A 22,361-nucleotide genomic window follows, 5' to 3' on the forward strand; every position below is an offset into this window, starting at 1 on the left:
ACAATGCGCCTAATTGATGAAGAAAGACTAAGAGGTGGAGGAAGAAGAGACAAAAGCCCACAACATGAAGCAAAAGGGAAGAAAGTCCCAATGAAAGGAAATTAACACTGGCAAAAGACGAGGATACTGATAATCCATCATATGGTGCAGGAATGTATTAAAAAACTTTGGAAGCCATTCCCTGTAACTTTAAAATTTTCATCTTTGAGGAACATTTTCTCAAAAACTGCAAACACTATATCAATAAAATATACAACAATAATGTTTGCTTCCTTTCCTTCATTTTTATATCAATTTGTAAAAAAATATTGTGTAATTAAAGAGTTATAGAAGAAAAAGTGCAAAATTTTAGAGAAAAAATAAGCATCTGCTTAAAAAATTGTAAAACAAAAACCAATAAATATTTCTTAACATGGCATTATAAGTTTGTAGAGAAATAGTCACTGAACATGTAGTCCAAATTTCAGAGCAATATGTTTAATGGTTTTCGAAAAAATGTTCCTCTATTTGCTAAAATTAACATGGAGGAGATGCATCGTTCCGGCTCCCTGTAAGTGATGGCAATATTACAGAAATAGAAGAGGACGCAGATAACGATGAGATGGGAGATATGATACGGTGTGAAGAATTTGATAGAGCACTGAAAGGCCTGAGTCGAAACAAAGCCATGGGAGCAGACAACATCCCGTTAGAACTACTGATAGCCTCGGGAGAGCAAGCCATAGCAAAACTCTTCCATATGGCGAGCATGATGTATGAGACAGGCGAAATACCATCATACATCAAGAAAAATATGATAATTCCAATTCCAAAGGAAGGAGGATCTGACGGGTGTGAAATTACCGAACTATTAGTTTAATAAGTCACAGTTGCAAAATACTAACACGAATTCTTTAGAGAACAATGGTAAAATTGGTAGAAGGTAAAATCAGTTTGGATTCCGTAGAAATGCTTGAACACCTGAGGCAATACTGACCCTACGACTTATCTTAGAAGATAGATTAAGGAAAGGCAAACCTACGTTTCAAGCATTTGTAGACTTATGGAAGGTTTTTAACAATGTTGCCTGGAATACTCTCTTTCAAATTCTGAAGGTGGCTGGGGTAAAATACAGGGAGCGAAAGGCTATTTACTATTTGTTCATGAACCATATGCCAGTTATAAGAGTCGAGGGGCACGAAAGGGAAGCAGTGGCTGAGAAGGGAGTGAGGCAGGGTTGTAGCTTATCCCCAATGTTACTCAATCTGTATACTTGTAACCTCCCCCGTCACTTATCGACCTTAATGACAGTGAAAAATTAAACCGTGTGTATCTAATGGAAATTTGGGAAAAGCAATCGTCACCAATGTTAATCTGTCGATAAAGAGGGAGGAAGGGTTACATCTAAATGAAAGGAAAAATGCGAATGAAATTGGTGGAAATTAATTTTGAAAAAGGGTAAAGTTAATAAAGAAAGTAAATGTGCGGTCGTTACGTTAACAATTAACTGGCGTTAATGAGATATTTGAGATTTGGGGAAAATTGCGGTCTTCAGTCCTATGGACAAGTACTATAATAACTGAAAAAGAAAGGTTAAGCCACACATAATTAGCACTAAAAGCGTGACAAGTAAAGGTTGACACGTGTCGTGTGAAAACTTAATGTTTGTCAGAAGTAATAAATTTCGCTACACTCTCACTTAATTTAGCAAAAGAATTAATAAAACCGGAAAATTGAAAGTTAATTTAGTGTCTGAAATTAATAGAGAACTTTCTTTCTGAAATACTACGAAATTAAATTAAATAAGGTTAGTCTTGGGCTAGCTCAACAATCATCTCAAAAGCAACTTGAACCTACACAATTTAGAAATAAGAGATTTAACTTTGAGCTTGAATTAAATGATTTTGAACAATTAACAATAATAAAATTTAGTATGCACCAAGCTGAGCAGCAGTCACAGGTAAGCTAAAACATGGTAACAAAATTCGCACTCTTAATTTGTGCTTGTGTAATCTAAATATGGTTCTGTTTGGTTATTGTAGCCAGCTATGAATACCTTAACTGATCTTTGAAATTAAAGCAGTGAAATGGAATGATATTACTTTAATGCTGGCGTTTGAATTTCAACGACACTCGGGTTCATTTCGGAAAAGAAAGGGTCCCTGCTTGGTAATGCAGTTGGGACAATGAGCAACAAAGGTTCATGCTATGTTGCTGTATTTTAGTGATGCAATGGAACAGTTTGAAAAGCTGAGGTCTGCCATACAGTTCTAAAACTTTACGTGCTTTCAGTCTTCTTAGTTGGTTGATTGAATGTTTGAAGTCGTCAATCGAGGAGGTGGCGACGATCACTTATTGTCGGCCGTCGCTGTTGCAGAAGCTGGATGTTGGCGCGCCTTCTTATCGACACGGTAACCAGGCGAAACGGGCTCTTGATGTGTGCCAGCTAATGTGTTCCGTCCGCGACACCGTGCCAGAAACTATCATAGCAAGTCGAGCGCAATTACGTGCTGCCAAACCCCGAAAGCGCGGGAACTCGCGCGAGCGTCACTCAACACACCTGCTCCAACCGCCCTACTCCAACCAGACTCTGCTCTGCCCGCGCTCCACGCGCCAGAGATAACACTCTCCAAAATCCTAAACACTTTGGTTCTCCACCCGACCTATCGATGTAATCATTCGATAGCATAGTTTTCCCTAGGCAAGATCCAGCGTAAAAATACAAATAATATTTACAAACCAAACCAATTATACATCGACATCAATGCATAAGTATATATATACAAATTTTAAAACAATTACAATATGTAAAAACACAGAAATGTCTTATCTTCAGATAACAAAATAAGCAAAAAATTTACAGTACAATAGATGGAAATAGGAGGATATGCATTCCCGGCATTACATACTGAGCAAGCAGTTAAGGAAACAAAGTGGGAATTAAAATCCAGGCAGAAGAAATAAAATCTTTGAGATTTGCTGACGACACTGTAATTCTGTCAGAGACAGCAAAGGACATGGAAGAGCAGTTGAACGGAATGGACAGTGTCTTGAAGGTAGGATACTAGATGAAGATCAACGAAAGCAAGATGAGGATAATGGAATGTAGTCGAATTAAATCAGGTGATGCTGGGGGAATTAGATTAAGAAATGAGACACTTTTAAAATAGTAGATGAGTTTTGCTATTTGGACAGAAAAATAATTGGTGATGGTCGAAGTAGAGAGGATACAAAACGTAGACTGGCGATGGCAAGTTAAGCGTTTCTGAAGAAGAGAAATTTGTAAACATCGAGTACAGATTTAAGTGTGGGGAGGTTTTTTGTGCTAGTATTTGTATGGAGTGCATCCACGTATGGAAGTGAAAGATGGACGATAAAAATAGTGACTGCGACTCAAATTCACGAATCATGTCTGTGCCACTACCTCCCCTATTTCGCGATAATACAAAACGAGCTGCCCTTCTTTGAGGTTTTTCGATGTCATCCGTCAGTGCCACCCGATGCGGATCCCACACCGTACAGCATACTCCAGAATAAGGTGGACGAGCATAGTGTAAACAGTCTCTTTAGTAGACCTGTTGCACCTTCTAAGTGTTCTGCCATTGAATCGCAGTCTTTGGTTTGCTCTACCCACAACATTATCTCTGTGATCGTTCCAATTTAGTTTACTTGTAATTGTAATCCCTAAGAATTTAACTGAATTTACAGCCTTCAGATTTGTGTGGCTTATCGCGTAATCGAAATTTAGCTGATTTCTTTTAGCACTCTTCGCACCATAAAAATATCTAAATCGTTTTGCTCATCTGATGACTTTACAAGACGGTAAATGACAGCATCATCTGCAAACAATCTAAGACAGCTACTGTGATTGTTTCCTATGTCGTTGACATAGATCAGGAACAACAGAGGGCCTATAACACTTCCTCGATGAAAGCCGGATATTACTTCTCTTTTACTTGATGACTTTCCGTCTATTACTACGAACCGTGACCTTTCTGACAGGAAACCACGGATCCAGCCGCACAAGAGGCATTATTCCATAGGCACGCAGTTTGGTTAGAAGACGCTTGTGAGGAACGGTGTCAGAAGCCTTATGGAAATCTAAAAATATAGAATCAGTTTGACATCTCCTGTCGATAGTACTCATTACTTCATGAGTATGAAGAGCTAGTTGTGTTTCACAAGAATAATATTTTCTGAATCCGTGCTTTGTGTCAATAAATCGTTTTCTTCGAGATACTTCATAATGTTCGAACACAGTATATGTTCTAAAACCCTACTGCGAATCGACGTTAGTGATATGGTCCTGTAATTCAGTGGATTATTCCTTCTTCCTTTTTTCTTGTTGGTGTGACTTGACAATTTTCTAGTCTTTAGATACGGATTTTTCTGTGAGCCAGCGGTTGTATATAATTTCTAAATATGGAGATATTGCATCAGCATACTCTGAAAGGAACCTGACTGGCATACAATTTGGAACGGAGGCCTTGCCTTTATTAAGTGATTTAAGCTGTTTTTCTACATCGAGGATATCTACTTCTATGTTTCTCATCTTGGCAGCTGTTCTTGATTATAATCTTTGGACTGAGGACCACAAAAGCAACAATAAATACAACGTCCGAAAAACATTAACGCATTCCAGTCAAAAAATCTCCGGTTACTGATCTGAAGAAGCTATTGGGGGTTGTTTTAGTTCACTCATGGAATCAAGGAATGTTGATTAGTGCACACATCTTTCAGCGAGGAAGATTCTCATATGGAGGCAATGGACGGGCAAGTTCCTCCTATGGAGGCAATGGCCTGGGATTCGGGAGGATCGAGGATCTAACCTCAATCCTTTAATCAAATCATTAAACGCTAACTTGGGAATGTTATGAATCATTGACAATGCCATTGCAGGTTTTCTGAGATATCGGAGCTTGTGTTCCGACTAACGCCATCATACGAGGAGAGATTGAGGGGGGGGGGGTCGGTGGTTGCGGTGTGTGGAGGGGGGGGGGGGGTGAGGGTGAATAGTGAGTCTTTGCAAATTAACACATCAGGACGTAACTTCACAACCTGGACTGTATGACATTGCCAAAATAACGTCTTATGCGCTAATTGTATGTCATTGGAAAAGAGGATACATGGGGTGTTAAAAATATTTTGAGAGGTGGTATATGAACGAAATCAAGACAGAAAGTCCACCAAATACAGGCTCCAAAATGCGCACCTTAAGAGCTATGACCATTTGCTTTTCTTCGCTAGTGCGAAACACATCTCTTGTATTGCAAGCTCTTTGTTACTACGAATAATGTATAGAACGCAGTGAACAAATGAGGAGACACTCCTGTGTTACTGTCCTGGATACAGTGTGCAGTAAACATTTGTTAGTGTTGTTACTGTAAACAGTATTCAGGGTTCTGGGTAAATGCAGAGCATAGATTAGTTCTGCTTGAACCAGGCTGTGTTGTGATTAGACTGTCAAATACTTTTATTACATTGCAGTTTTACCTTTAATTTCCTTTTCCATCATTCTGTATATTATCATATGGGACGACATACGTGTCGGTGATAAAACGTGAGGATGTGTTAGATGACGACCAGTTTGGCTTTAGGAAAGATAAATGCATGAGAGAAGCAGTTCTGACGTTGCAGTTGATCATGGAAGCAAGACTAAAGAAAAATCAAGAAACGTACATAGGATTTTTCAACCTGTAAAAAGCTTTCAACAATATGAAATGGTGCAAGATGTTCGAAATTAAGAAAAAAATAGTGATAAGCTATAGAGAAAAACGAGTAATGTACAACTTGTACAACAGCCAAGAGAGAATAATAAGAATCGAGGACCAAGAACGAGGTGCTCGGATTAAAAAGTGTGTATCCTAGGGATCTAGTCTTTCGCCCTACTGTTCAATCTATACATCGAAGAAGCAGTGATGGAAAGAAAAGAAAGTTTCAAGAGTGGAACTGAAATTCAAGGTGAAAGGATATGATGATACGATTTGCTGATGACATTGTAATCCTGTGTGAAAGTGAAGAAGAATTACATGATCTACTGAATGGAATGACAGTCTAATGAGTACAGAACATGGATTGTGAGTAAATCGAAGAAAGTAGCAAAAATAAGAACTGCAAGAAACTAAGCATGAGAATTGATGGTCACGAAGTAGATGAGGTAAAGGAATTCTGCTATCTAGGCAGCAAAACAGCCCATGACGGACGGAGCAAGGAGAATATCAAAGCAGATTTACAATGGCGAAAATAGCATTCCAGGCCAACAGAAGTTTGCTAGTATCTACCATTAGCCTTACTTTTAGGAAGAAATTTGTGAGAATGTACGTTTGGAGCACAGCGTAGTGTGGTAGTGAAACATGGGCTGTAGGAAAACTGGAACAGAAGAAAATCGAAGCATTAGCCATGTGGTGCTACAGACGAATGTTGGTAATTAGGTGCACCGATGAAATGAGGGATGAAGAGATTCTGCGCAGAATCGGAGAGGAAAGGAATATGTGGAAAACACTGGCAAGGAGAAGGGGTAGGATGATAGAACATCTGTTAAGACATCTGGGAATGACTTCCATGGTACTAGAGCAAGCTGTAGAGGGTAAAAACTGTAGAGGAAGACAGAGATTGGAAACATCCAGCAAATAATTAAGAACGTAGATTGCATGTGCTACGCTAAGATGAAGAGTTTGGGACAGGAGAGGATTTCGTTGCGGGCAGCATCAAACCTGTTAAAAGACTGATGACTAAGAAAAAAGAAAAAAAGTTTCATTTTCTCACTTGCCATCACAATGTAAGCTTGCACCCTCAACAGCACATACAAAAATTATTTTCCCAGTGAGCTAATATTTTAAATGGTGCGAAAATAGAGCTGTGACCAAGTGCTGAAAACAGAAAGTAACTGCTAAATTGAACTTTTACGAATAAAACAAAAAATTAAACTTCAAACCAAAAATGGATTTCTCGGTTGAAATGTGCATTCACACAATACACATTATGCGCTGAATGAGTGTCGGTAAAGGAAAATTATTTACTTGTGCCAGGCAACGTATGATAAATGTAACTAGTTCTGTGCATTTTAGAAAGCACAAGGACACTTTCTAAGAAGAGTATGATGATAAATTCATACCACGAAACTGAGAGGACCGAAATTGTTTTTAGTGTTAATAGAATTCCGTGTCAATGGTGCACGCAGAAAAGTCCAATAATGCTGTAGTTTCGATCTCGTCAAATTTTGTTATAGAATTCGATCTCCTGCTGACATTTATCCTTGTACATAAAAACTGAAGACCGGAAGTCCGTAAGCAATATGTTTTCGTTTTTTTTTCGGAAAAAATCTGTTGTTGTATTTTGCAAAGTCTTTCTAAACAAATAATTTTCGACCAACTGCTCGATATCGTCCACCATTTTATTCACGTCACCACTCGAATGAGCATTTCAATAGCTGCGAGTGTTTTGAATGGTGTTTCGCATCTAGGGACAGAAACTGCAGTGTTTATTCAATCGCCATATTCGTCGTCGTCCATTTAAAATCCATTTTGTTTGCACTGCCACGTTGTATTATAAAATTCTTAAAGAATACTAAATGTGGGAGGTGTGTCGTGAATTTATAGAGTGTAGGTGAGTGTAATAATGACGGTGTAAAACCACCCAATAACGTAAAAACTTTCCCAAACATTTCATTAAATGGCACTGGCGTCACTAACTTCCACACAGATCGCAACGTCCGTAATCTCAACTTATGTAATGCATCTAAAAGACTGGGGAGAAATCCCCGCATGCTTCTATTTGCTACGATTGCAAGTAAGTTCTTTTGATAGTGAAATTTCAAGCTTTGTGTGATACTTCAATCTCACGGTTGCAATACATTTGTGGTGTTCGTAGGGAAATTTGTATGCTTTATAGATTTTAATTTATTATTGCGGGGTAGCGGAAAATTATCAAGAATAACTACGCTTAATGCTTTTCATGTAATCTGAATTTGAGGATCCAGTCGGTAAACATATCAGTCAGCAGCCACGTTTATTTCGTGGCCGTATATTTTTAAAACATAATGGCTTTAAACTTGTCCCGATGACAAATAAGGATCGTTAATGAGATCCATCTGACATGTACGTTACCATTGACGTAAATCTCTCCTAACAGGTTAGCCTACCTGAAAATGATTGACCCCTAAGCGATACAGTTTTATTGGGTATGCAGGCGCAAATTGACGTAGTTTCGTTGGTGTTGAAAACATCTGCCGCGTCATATCTGTAGTCGTAGTCGATAAACCTTGGTTAGCTTCACTCCAGACATTTTAAACTCTATGCTGTTCGTTTTCATGAACGTTATAATCAGACTTTATTTGCGGAAAATTCGATATCCATTTGTTTTTCTCCAGTTCAACAGTTTTTCCACTCAAAACTATCCTGGTACAGGAGCATTCTGCGACCTAGCTTATTTGAACCAACAAGCAACGCAGTCTACACTTCATACATGTCTCTGACTCGAAATTGTGCGCTCAACCGGAAAAAACCATGTTCATGGTCGTCGAAAAATTAATCTGTACTCAATATTACATATAAAAACTGCAGATTAATTTTCGACGACTGTGAACGTAGTTTATGTTCGAAACCGTTGGAGTAAAATATAAATAAGCCAACATTTGTGTGTCATGCATTTTATTAAGTTTTTGCAAGCTGATAACTACCTTAAGACGTTTTCGAATTCCGTTCTTCATCAACTGCCTTAAGCAGCCCCATCTTTATTTTAAGAGTCAATTAATTTGGGTCTCATGATTGCAGGAAGACAGTCTGTCAGCATATCATAAAAATTTAACTTTTCGAGTTAAGAGAATGTATGAAATTATTTCGTACTTTGTCGCCAACTCAGTGTCAGTTTATGCTAACTAAGCTGATTTTCCGGTTTAAGCATTTTCGCATCATTGTATCTGAACTTTTCAAATACATTCACACTACTGTGAAATGCAGCTGATCGTATATGCAGTCTTCCAAATAATTTTTCATAGTCACAACACTACCAGCGACGCCGTGTGCTTTTAATGGCGCTGTATCAAGTCTATAGCGGTAAATTTTATTATTGTGAGACTGTTGCTGGATAATGCAAACTCTGACTGATGACAAAACAAGAATTTCATAAACAACAAGTGGCTCATATCTGAAAGATAATCACAGAAGTAATAGGTGCTCGGATGACTGCAAACAGATACATATTTCAAGATGACTAAAAGCGTGACATTTTACAGAAAATGGCTACTAAGCGAGCAGCAAAGAGAAGAAAAGGCTATTTTGAATTTTTACAGATGTCAGGCAGTTACATCGGCGCTCAGTTCTCGATTCGCGCTTTTCGGCGCTCATCGTTTGCCTGTACCGGAGCACATATGATTTACACATCCACGTCTCCCTTTCTCGAACGTTAACACAACAGTTCTGCCACTCTGGCAGCGTCCACAGTTGGATGAAACTTAAGCGTACTCCCATTTCCGTTTTGTAAGTATCAGCAGGACATATAGCTTTCGTGTATAATTTCCCAGTGTTTAAAACGTGAAGATTGTTAAAGGCAGAGGTTATTGTGTTTTTACTGTGTAAAAATTCCAAAAGCACTCTTTGAAGAAAAATTCTGGCATCTTTGTTCCCGTCGTTCTGTATAACCAGTGAAATGCAACGTTTGAGGTATAATCCTTTTATTTTTGATGGTCTGATAATGCATTGGCTTGAACAACATTTATAGTTTCTGAGAAATTGCATTAACTGACCGTTCTTTGTTCTCGGTAGATTATTTTGTCATATATTGACGACATAATGACTTGTACACTGTTACGCCTAAGGGTGTATGGAGACATCAAGGGCATTCAAAGATAGGAAATCAAAGACACAAAGTGGAGAACAATCAAAAGTGGTAGCATTTAGGTTTCCGGAGATAAATAGTAACACTATGGCAAATTGCAACTGTTTCATGGGAGAAGTTTCACTTCAGAGAATTAAGAGGTAACTTCATCCACGACCTCAAGGTATCTGTCGTAAGGCGCCACTGTAGCAGATCGCCACGAAAAGGCACTGAGCCGTGGTGTTCGTGCCGTTTCTTATTTTACATCTTGTTTTTTCCGTACTGCCACCTCGTTACGTTACTTTTCAATTACTGGTGTCACCGAGGTGCTGTCTTGCTTGCCCGTGAGCGGCAGCAGCAACCCTTATCAATATAGGCCCTGCCGTATTATCTTTGCTGGACTGCTATTACTTCCCGGTCGTCGTGTGTTTTGAGTTAGTTCGGACACGGCAGTGTTTGAGTTGGCACGCGGCACAAGTTCAGTTGGGGTGCGGCAGCAGTGAGGTCCGGACCACCAGGACTCGACCGACATTTGCCAACACACATGATTGGAGTGGGGACGACTTTGGTGGGTCGACGGTCGGTCGTCTTGCCGGACGACGTGTATTTGGCCGGCGATAGCTTATTGGTTGGCTGTGTGTGCCGACTCGTGTTTCGTCCATGTTATTGTACAGTCACTGCCGTTAGCATTGTCTAGTTCATCGTGCAAGTGTTCGTGAAACCGTGTGTACTTGGTGTGATTTTGACTGACAAGCTACTTTAAATGATTTCAACGTACTGGCTCTGAGGAGTCGGTCGCTTTGCGTGGACCATGTGAGGAATTCTCGGCGGGGCGTAGTTTGGCCGGGGCCCGCTGGCGGTCTCTACGCGGTGTCGGAGAGTGTGGCGCGGTTCCCATTGCTACGAGGTCCGTGGCTCATCGAACCTAAACACGGAAGTTGAGTTTTGATTTAACGTACTAGCAAGTCAAGATTGTCCACATTGTGTCGTTTGGAGTTCGTTGTCGGCTGTTGGGATATTCCCGCGAGCAACAACGTGGTTTTTAAGTTGGAGAATTCTAGCCACCTTCCTGTGGAGTTTCACTATATTCGGTTATTTGAACTGAAGTGCACCAGCGGTTACCTGCCCTGGGCGTTGACATAAATTTCAAGCAGTTTAGTTTCCTCATCGTGTTATTGCTGTCCAGCACGTGAGTAGTTTGACAGCTCTGTGGATGATTGGTTGTGGGCGTCAATATCTTCCACGTTGTTCCGTTCAACTCCCTGTTGTGCCCTGGTCGGGTGAAGTGGAAGTTATCTTGTCGTTGGGCCCGCTGACTTTCAGTCGGTTGGTTTGTCGTCGGATCGTGAATGGTTGGCCCGACTGCCTGTCTTATCCAAGCGAGCGTTAGTGTTTGAATTATAGGCCGACCCTCGAACATCTGGGTGCCCTTGTGTGTGCTGCCCTATTTCTTTTAATTGTTCTTGTTGTTGGTACTTGTATGGCTTGTACCCGGTTTTGTGTTTTAAATTAGAGTTGTTTTACTCTTAAGGCCTTCAGCCTAGTTTACAGTACTGTTTCATGTAAGCCCTTTGGCATTTTAAAATATTTTTGAATTTTTAAGTCTTTGGCATTCAGCAGATTTGAATTTAACTTGTTTACTTCAGCCTAACTAAAGAATTGTTTTAAGATATGGCTTGCCTTTTAAAATTTCTGATTATCCTTGCGTTTTAAGATATCGGCCTTCAGCCGTTTTTAAATTGAAGTGGCTTTCAGCCGGTAATTAAGTCCCAAATATTAAAGCTGTGTGAATAAAAAAGTTTTTGGGCTCTTGTAATGTTTGATCAAATAATATAGTTGTATGTTCGAGTGTAACTGACAGCTCCTTAGTTTGGCCCCTTTCCACAATTTATTGTATATATCCTTTCCTGCGGGTTAAGCAGGGCATTTCAGGCACATCTTACCAGAGGCAGCAAGCTTGATATTTTCTCCTGAGAACTGCAACGTCAGAGGGTTTACACAGGTTAGATAGCTACTACAGCAGTCACCACCCAAAGAATGGCGGGGGACGGGGCCAAGTAACGTAAAACAGCGTATGTGCAGGATTTAATAGGGTGGCAATGACGTTTAGCTGTCAGCTGAACGCTGTTGACACCAAACTTGGAGTATGTTAATGTAAAATCCAGAAGCATCCCTACCTACCGAGTAGGAGAAAGGGAGGAATCTAAAAGTGGTTGGCCAGAGGCATCCTGGAGGTGCCGAACGACTCACCAGACTGACCAAAGCTTGTTAAGTGCTGGTGAACTGGTAGGTCGACTACAGGAAGGAAGAAATGGCGCTCCTCCACGATTCTTTTAAAAGCTTCGTTTTTGTATTTAGAGGGAGTTCTCAGTCAAATCGCTGGGGCGCCGACTCCGTGCCACTCGAGGCCAGCCTCGGTAAGCTCTGACATGTCTTTCTCTCACTTGTAGTGCTGCTCTCGAGTTTGTACTTGCCGTGCTGCTACTGTTCCATAGCTGTGTTAGTACTCTCCCCTCCCCCACACCACCACCCCACGTTTCACCCCCGTGAGCTTCAGACACTGACTGTGCTGTGCAACAAATTTCCTTCTTCGCTTTTTCTAATCTTTGGAATTAGTCTTCGGTGTAGTAGTTAGTATGATAGCAAATAAATAGTGCTAATAAGACCCCTGAATTCCATGAGTCTCCCGCTGTAAGTATCCTGTCGAGCTACAACACAAGCGTCTCTCGTAGATACCCTGCGATAGTGTTTGGCGCTGATCCAAGGCATCAACCTGCCTTCACAGGTAATTTGTCTTACTGCATTAGCTCGGAAATTGCAGACCGACCTTAAACCCCCCGCCTTCCCACTATCCTGTATCAGGACACGACAATTTTACACATTATAAATGGAATAACGCACTACAGTGATGTGATGTTCTATAGCATTTATTACAATGTCTGACAAAACAAGTGATGCATCCAGAAGGGGCGCATCAAACGAAATGAATCATCACGGGTCGAGAGAGTATGTGACGTTATTTCGGTGATTACAAAATAGTCATGTCTTCAAGAAACTTAGAAGTGCGAGGCTACGCAACAGTATGACGCTGCACCTACTTTGTCCTGGTTGCACACACTCATTCATTTGGGAAGCCGTTGTATCCCCCCGTGGGATAGCTGGCCCATAACTGATGTACACTATGTGATAAAAAGTATCCGGACACCTGGCTGAAAATGACTTAAAAGTTCGTGGCGCCCTCCATCGGTAATGCTGGAATTCAGTATGGTGTTGGCCCACTCTTAGCCTTGATGACAGCTTCCATTCTCGTAGGCATACGTTCAGTCAGGTGCTGGAGGGTTTCTTGGGGAATGGCAGCCCATTCCTCACTGAGTGCTGCGCTGACTAGAGGTATCGATGTCGGTCGGTATGGCATGGCAGGAAGTCGGCGTTCCAAAACATCCCCAAGGGTCAGGATACTGCGCAGGCCTGTCCATTAGAGGGAGGTTATTGTCGTGTAACCACTCTGCCACAGGCCGTGCACTATGAAGAGGTACTCGGTAGTGTTAAAAGATGCAATCGCCATCCCCGAAACGCTCTTCAACAGTGGGAAGCAAGAATGTGAAGGTGCTTAAAACATCAATGTAGGCCTGTGCTGTGATAGTGCCACGCAAAACAAGAAGGGGTGCAAGCCCCCTCCATGAAAAACACGACCACGTCATGACAAAACCGCCTCCAAATTTTACTATTGGCACTACACACGGTGGCAGATGACGTTCACCGGGCATTCGCCATACCCACACCCTGCCATAGGATCGCTACATTGTGTACCGCAGTTCGTCACTCGACACTATGTTTTTACCCCTTGTCAATCGTCCAATGTTTACGCTCCTTACACCAAGTGAGGCGTCGTTTGGCATTTACCGGCGTGATGTGTGGCTTATGAGCAGCCGCTGGACCATCAAATCCAAGTTTTCTCACTTCCTGCCTAACTGCCATAGTACTTGCAGTGGATCCTGATGTCTGGATAAATGTCTGCCTATTACACTCTACTATCCTCTTCGCCCGCACGATCTTGTGCTGTACATGTGCCTTCACGTTTCCACTTCACTATCACATCGGAAACCTAGGGATGTTTAGGAGTGTGGAAATCTCCGGTACAGACGTATGACACAAGTGACACCCACATTCGAACTCCGTGAGTTCCGCGGAGCGTCCCATTCTGCTTTCTCACGATGTCTACTAACTACTGAGGTCGCTTATATGGAGTACCTGGCAGTATGTGGCAGCAAAATGCATCGGATACTTTTGATCACATAGTGTGACTCGTTCTTGATATCCACTGGGTCGGAGTGGACGTCTGAGATCGTCCCATACCTGTTCTATCGGGGGAAGATCTGGGGATATTGGTGGTCGCGGGAGTACCTCAACATCACGGAGATAGATCTACATCTACATCTACATCTATACTCCGCGAGCCACCTTACGGTGTGTGGCGGAGGGTACTTATTGTACCACTATCTGATCCCCCCTTCTCTGTTCCATTCACGAATTGTGCGTGGGAAGAACGACTGCTTGTAAGTCTCCGTATTTGCTCTAATTTCTCGGATCTTTTCGTTGTGATCATTACGCGAGATATATGTGGGCGGTAGTAATATGTTGCCCATCTCTTCCCGGAATGTGCTTTCGTAATTTCGATAATAAACCTCTCCGTATTGCGTAACGCCTTTCTTGAAGTGTCCGCCACTGGAGCTTGTTCAGCATCTCCGTAACGCTCTCGCGCTGACTAAATGTCCCCATGACGAATCGCGCTGCTTTTCGCTGGATCATGTCTATCTCTTCTATTAATCCAACCTGGTAAGGGTCCCATACTGATGAGCAATACTCAAGAATCGGACGAACAAGCGTTTTGTAAGCTACTTCTTTCGTCGATGAGTCACATTTTCTTAGAATTCTTCCTATGAATCTCAACCTGGCGCCTGCTTTTCCCACTATTTGTTTTATGTGATCATTCCACTTCAGATCGCTCCGGATAGTAACTCCTAAGTATTTTACGGTCGTTACCGCTTCCAATGATTTACCACCTATGGCATAATCGTACTGGAATGGATTTCTGCCCCTATGTATGCGCATTATATTACATTTATCTACGTTTAGGGAAAGCTGCCAGCTGTCGCACCATGCATTAATCCTCTGCAGGTCCTCTTGGAGTACGTACGAGTCTTCTGATGTTGCTACTTTCTTGTAGACAACCGTGTCATCTGCAAATAGCCTCACGGAGCTACCGATGTTGTCAACTAAGTCATTTATGTATATTGTAAACAATAAAGGTCCTATCACGCTTCCCTGCGGTACTCCCGAAATTACCTCTACATCTGCAGATTTTGAACCGTTAAGAATGACATGTTGTGTTCTTTCTTCTAGGAAATCCTGAATCCAATCACAAACCTGGTCCGATATTCCGTAAGCTCGTATTTTTTTCACTAAACGTAAGTGCGGAACCGTATCAAATGCCTTCCTGAAGTCCAGGAATACGGCATCAATCTGCTCGCCAGTGTCTACGGCACTGTGAATTTCTTGGGCAAATAGGGCGAGCTGAGTTTCACATGATCTCTGTTTGCGGAATCCATGTTGGTTATGATGAAGGAGATTTGTATTATCTAAGAACGTCATAATACGAGAACACAAAACATGTTCCATTATTCTACAACAGATTGACGTAAGCGAAATAGGCCTATAATTATTCGCATCTGATTTATGACCCTTCTTGAAAATGGGAACGACCTGCGCTTTCTTCCAGTCGCTAGGTACTTTACGTTCTTCCAGCGATCTACGATAAATTGCTGATAGAAAGGGGGCAAGTTCTTTAGCATAATCACTGTAGAATCTTAAGGGTATCTCGTCTGGTGCGGATGCTTTTCCGCTACTAAGTGATAGCAGTTGTTTTTCTATTCCGATATCGTTTATTTCAATATTTTCCATTTTGGCGTCCGTGCGACGGCTGAAGTCAGGGACCGTGTTACGATTTTCCGCAGTGAAACAGTTTCGGAACACTGAATTCAGTATTTCTGCCTTTCTTCGGTCGTCCTCTGTTTCGGTTCCATCTTGGTCAACGAGTGACTGAATAGGGGATTTAGATCCGCTTACCGATTTTACATATGACCAAAACTTTTTAGGGTTCTTGTTTAGATTGTTTGCCAATGTTTTATGTTCGAATTCGTAGAATGCTTCTCTCATTGCTCTCTTTACGCTCTTTTTCGCTTCGTTCAGCTTTTCCTTATCAGCTATGATTCGACTACTCTTAAACCTATGATGAAGCTTTCTTTGTTTCCGTAGTACCTTTCGTACATGATTGTTATACCACGGTGGATCTTTCCCCTCGCTTTGGACCTTAGTCGGTACGAACTTATCTAAGGCGTACTGGACGATGTTTCTGAATTTTTTCCATTTTTGTTCCACATCCTCTTCCTCAGAAATGAACGTTTGATGGTGGTCACTCAGATATTCTGCGATTTGTGCCCTATCACTCTTGTTAAGCAAATATATTTTCCTTCCTTTCTTGGCATTTCTTATTACACTTGTAGTCATTGATGCAACCACTGACTTATGATCACTGATACCCTCTTCTACATTCACGGAGTCGAAAAGTTCCGGTCTATTTGTTGCTATGAGGTCTAAAACGTTAGCTTCACGAGTTGGTTCTCTAACTATCTGCTCGAAGTAATTCTCGGACAAGGCAGTCAGGATAATGTCACAAGAGTCTCTGTCCCTGGCTCCAGTTCTGATTGTGTGACTATCCCATTCTATACCTGGTAGATTGAAGTCTCCCCCTATTACAATAGTATGATCACGAAACTTCTTCACGACGTTCTGCAGGTTCTCTCTGAGGCGCTCAACTACTACGGTTGCTGATGCAGGTGGTCTATAGAAGCATCCGACTATCATATCTGACCCACCTTTGATACTTAACTTAACCCAGATTATTTCACATTCGCATTCGCATTCGCAGTATCATACAGATACGGGCTATGCATGAATGAGCATTGTCCTGTTGCAAGAAAGGGTATCACGATAAGGTCGCATGAGCGGTAACACATGTCCATGACGTACCGTTGTGCCGCCAGAGTTCCCTCGATCTCTACCATCAGTGTCCTGAAATCATACGTGATTGCTCCCCGCATCATGACGCCAGAAATAAAAGCACTGTGTTTCCCAGTATGTTGGAAGAATGGATCCCCTGCCCAGGTCAAAATCATACTCACCACAATGCGACGCTGAACATAATGAGGCGTTATTCATCAGCAGTCCATGATACCAGGTCACGTCACCACTCAAAAACTGAGCCGTCTGTATTGTGGTGTTATGGCAGCCTACACATGGGACAAGAATTCCCTAGTGCGACTGCTGCCAGTCGCCGACCAATGGAGTGGGACGAGACAGAACGTTGCAGCGGGTCCATTGCTTGCTCTCTGATCGCAGTATTTAACGAAAAGTATTCTGAAGTATAAAGTAATTACGGATAATATATTTTGTGCAGCTAATTTTTGTCTTAGAACAATTGTTGTAATTTATCGTGTAGTTTATCATTTCATTTGTCACATATTTTACCTAAGCTAAATAGTTTTACATTGCATTTTACTGAAAAACTCTGTTTTTAGTCATAAAGCACATATTACCAACTGTCATCTTTGAAAACAAACTTAGATACTCGCTAGATACTCCAAGCTTCAAATATTTGACCGCGCAGTAATTTCACAACCACACGTATTTACGCGTGTACCTGGCGTTAGAGTAACAGCCGAAAATCGATTTCACTACAGTCTTGTGGAATATTGAACCAATGTCGTGAATTTCTCATTCATCATGTTCTGATAATTATTAACTACAGTTACAGAGAGCATAATGTATATTTCAGACGATTTTAACGGCTCGTTTTCAATATAATTGAACAGTACGATTAGCCTCGGCTTCCCTGCTTGAGCACTTCCCCCACGGCTATTTTTAGCATAATGTCTTGCTTATTGGGATTCTTTTCTATGCGCAGATTTCTGAATTATTTGACTGACCAAAGTCATTTATACAAAATTTCTCTAAACATGAAGCTACTTTTTAGAACAGAATATTCATGTTGATTTTTAGCAGTGAGATCGGTCATAAGGAATACCAAAACGAATGTCCGTTGTGGGCATCATTTGTCTTTGTTGATAATATTCTGTGATTTACTGGTAATATCTGAGTAAATGCCTTGGTAAATTTTCGGCAAAAGCAGTTCTCTACAAACGGATAGGGACCGCACAGAGTGGTTCGCACGTAACTGTCTTAATTTTACCTCCAAGTACACTTGGTTTCTCAGAAACCGTAGGTCGAGTGCTCATATTTTCGAAGACATCTTAATTATCCCGATCAAGTATGTTATAGAGACGTCCGTTCATTTACGTACTAAATGCGTCCATATGTATCTTGATTACTAGAATCGTAGTTCAGAGAGTATTTTCATTGCTTCTGTGACTTCATTCTTCGAGAGAGTCCTACGTCTTGATTGTTCCAGGGATATAACGAGAAATATAAAAATATGTTTCTATTTTTACAGATTACATCGGACTGGTGAACCTGCCTTCTCGTTCACAGGCGAGCAACAGCTTCGAGGGCCAGACCGCTACGGTCAGCGGCTGGGGCCTCAATACCGACAGTAAGTACACGCGTTCTACGTAGGTGGTGACTACTTTTTATGCTTTTTATTGATTCCGTCTCATCCTGAAAGTTGGTGTAAGGGTATCGAATGTTGTTAGCGGTAATACGTTTGAAAATGTGAGTCTGCATTTATTGTATAGGTTGTCTCGTCATACATTACGTCAAATTTTGCACGATCTGCGTAAATTTAATGTAAACTGAGTAATCTTCTCAACGCAACACGTTTCATGGAAGTATCTTCTGGATCACTAAAATCAGTGGCGTATGAGATATGAAACGCGCCGTCAGGCTTCCAGGAAAGCAATGTACTCATACTGCGGCAGAAATTAAAAGCAGATAACGCTAAGAGCTACCACATGATCAACAAGGCACGGGAATTTCATAAGTTGCTGACTGGATGCATCCAGAGAAGAACAGAAAAGAATATCCGTCATGTAGTGATAGATAGTCACGAGCTATTCGAAATTTACATTTGAATATCTATCTTTAAAAAATCGTCATGTGTCAACTTGAATAAGATATTCAGAATTATGTAGATAACCAAATGTAATACAGGGGAGACGCTTAAGTATAATATCTATCGAAACCGAATAAAGCTAACTGAAGTTAGTTTGTAAAAGAGTGCTACAGCTCATTAACATTGCAGCATAAATTTTTTGTGGATAAGGGAAAGACGAACCTCAATGCAAGTTCCAATTAAGAATATATAGGTGTCATTTATGAGCTTCGTGGATGACAGTCTTGTCCTACGAGATATTTCACATACTGCGTATTTGTCCTGTTCGGGAATAGCTCTGTAGGGCCTGCAGTGCTTTATAAAGACTTGATACATATGAGTTAGTACAACGTGACAACTACCGTCTGAATATGAAGACACATGCTTAGCACTGGATCGTCTGCAAAAAGTTCGAACCAGATTTGCTACATGTGATTTATCATTTAGAAGAATTTGCTGTGGGGTAAGACACCCCTAGGGCAGAGCCGTAGGTGGTTGAGGGAAGGACGTTAAAAATCCCGAAAATGATCTATATTATTATCAAGTCCATAGTTTTCGAGATTTCCGAATGGTGACACTTCCAGTGACAGTTGACTCCTAGAAGTAGAGGTGGCACTAGGCAAAATTGACATGTAATGCTTAATTTCGAAACGCTTCGAGAAAATTCCAGAAAATGTGACTTATTGTTGTTTTAATCTTCAGTGGCAACACTGGTCTCCCTCTACGATATTTATCCTCCACACTCCCCTTCTATACTAAACTGGTGATGCCTTGATGTCTCAGAAACTGTCCTCTCAACTGATCTCTTCTTTCGGTCAAGTTGTGTCAAAAATTTCTTGTTTCCCCAATTATATTCAGTACCTACTCATTAGTTACGTTATCTACCCATCCAATATCCAATAATTTTCTGTAGCGCCACATTTCGAAAACTTCTATTCTTTCTTTGTCGAAACTGCTTATCGTCCATGATTCACTTCCACACATGGCAATACTTTCAGAAAAGGCTTCCTGATGTTTAAATCTACACTCGATGTTAATAAACTTCTCTTCTTCAGAAATCCTGTCCTTGGCATTTACAGTGTATACTTTATATCCTCTCTACTTCTGCATTCCTCAGTTATTTTGCCTCCCAAATAGCAAAACTCACCTACTAGTCTAATTTCCTTAGCATCACGTGGTTTACTTCGACAACATTTCATTACCTTGTTTTGCTTTTCTTGATGTTCATTTCATATTCTCCTTTCAAGACAATGTCCGCTCCGTTCAACTGGTCAAGTAATTTGCTGTCTCTGATAGAATTACAATGTTACTGGCAAACTTCAAGGTTTGTGTTTCATCTGCCTGGATATTAATTCCTACTCCAATTTTTTCTTTTATTTCCTTTACTGCTTTATCAGTATACAGATTGAATACCGTCGGGGGTAGGCTAAAAAACAGTCTCACTTCCTTCTCAACCACTGCTACCCTTTCATGCCCCTCTACTCTTATTACTGCCTTCTGTTTTCTTTTGTAAATAGCCTTTCGCTCCCAGTATTTTATCCCTGTTACCTTCAGAATTTCAATGAGAGTATTCCAGTCAATGTTGTCAAAAGCTTTGTCTCAGTCTACAAATACTATAATCGTAGGTTCGTCTTTCCTTAATCTTTCTTGTGCGTCATAGGGTCAGTATTGCCTCGCGTGTTCCCACATTCTCCGGGATCCAAACTGATCTTTCCAGAAATCTGCTTCTACCAGTTTTTCCATTACTGTGTAAGGAATTTGTGTTAGTATTTTGCAGCCATGACATGAAACTGATAGGTCGGTTATTTTCACACCTGTTAGGAACTGCTTTCTCTCAAATTATTACATTCTTCTTGAAGTCTGAGGGTATTTCATCTGTCTCCTGCATCTTTAACACTAGATGGAAGAGTTTTTTAATGGATGACTGTCCCAAGGCTATCAGAAGTTCTGACGAAATGTCGTCTACTCCCAGGGTCTTGTTTCGACTTAGGGCTTTCAGAGTTGTGTCAAGTTCTCGCAGTATCATATCTCCAATCTCAACTTCAACTACGTCCACTTCCATTTCTGTAACATTGCCTTCAAGTTTATCTCCCTTGTACAGACCTTCTATGTACCCCACCAATCTTCCAGCTTTCCCTTTTATGCTTAGCACTGGTTTCCCATCTGAGCTCTTGATATTCGAACAGCTGCTTCTTTTTATTCGTAATGGCATCTTTAACTTTCCTGTAGGCGGTATCTATTTTTCCCGTAATGAAATACGCTTCTAAATACTTACATTTGTCCTCTAGCCATTCCTGCTTAGCCATTTTGCACTTCCTGCCAATCTGATATGTTAGACTTTTGTATTCCCTTTCGCCTTCTGCATTTTCTGTATTTTTATATTTTCTTCTTCAGCGATTATATTCAATATCTCTTGTGTTATCCATGGATTTCACTAGGGCTTGTCTTTTTACGTATTTGATTCTCTGCTGCTATTTCATCTCTTAAAGTTACCCATTCGTCTTCTTCTGTATTCCTTTCCCCTGATCTAGTCATCCGTCGCCTAATACTCCCTCTGAAACTCTCAGCAACCTTTGGTTTTTTCAATTTATTCAGGTCCCATCTCCTTCATTTCCTACCTTTTTCCAGTACCTTCAGTTTTAATCTACAGTTCGTAGCCAATAAATTGTGGTCAGAATCTACATCTGCGACTGGAAAAGTTTTACAGATTAAAACCTGATTCCTAAATCTGTCTTGTCATTACATACTCAATCTGAAAACTTCCGGTGTCTCCAGGTCTCTTCAACGTAAATAATCTTCTTTTGTGATTCTTAAACCGAGTGTTAGCGACGATTAAATTATGGTCTGTACAAAACTCTACCAAACGGCTTCTTCTTTCATTCCTTTTCCCCAGTCCAGACCAAATTCGAGTACCCCATCACTATTAAATTTTCGTCTGAATAACTTCTTTTATGTCGTCATACACTTCTTCAATTTCTCCATCTTCTGCTGAGCTAGTCGATATGGAAACAAGTTCTACAGTGGTGAGTGTGGGCTTCGTGTCTATCTTGGATACCCGCCGAGCGTTTCTAGGCCCTACAGTCTGGAGCCGCGAGACCGCTACGGTCGCAGGTTCGAATCCTGCCTCGGGCATGGATGTGTCTGATGTCCTTAGGTTAGTTAGGTTTAAGTAGTTCTAAGTTCTAAGGGACTGATGACCTCAGAAGTTAAGTCCCATAGCGCTCAGAGTCATTTGAACCATTTTATCTTGGATACAATAATGCGTCCACTATGCTGCTCATAGTAGTTTACCCGAATTCCTACTATCTTATTCACTGTGAAACCCACTCCTGCATTATCATTATTTCACTTTTTTATTTATAACCCCGTATTCAACGCACCAGAATTCTTGTGCCTCCTGTCA

At 41.0% G+C, this 22,361-nt stretch overlaps 1 protein-coding gene across 1 annotated transcript in view; it reads left to right on the forward strand.

Moving 5' to 3' along the window:
- LOC126456224 (brachyurin-like) overlaps window positions 1–22,361 on the forward strand; it is a 47,887-nt gene that overhangs the window by 12,368 nt on the left and 13,158 nt on the right. The window contains exon 3 of the mRNA XM_050091977.1: window positions 18,362–18,460. Coding sequence (XP_049947934.1) covers window positions 18,362–18,460 — 99 coding nt within the window. The remainder of the gene's footprint in view (window positions 1–18,361; window positions 18,461–22,361) is intronic.

The sequence above is a fragment of the Schistocerca serialis genome, chromosome 2 (genome assembly GCF_023864345.2).
Source record: "Schistocerca serialis cubense isolate TAMUIC-IGC-003099 chromosome 2, iqSchSeri2.2, whole genome shotgun sequence".
Lineage (NCBI taxonomy): Eukaryota > Metazoa > Arthropoda > Insecta > Orthoptera > Acrididae > Schistocerca > Schistocerca serialis.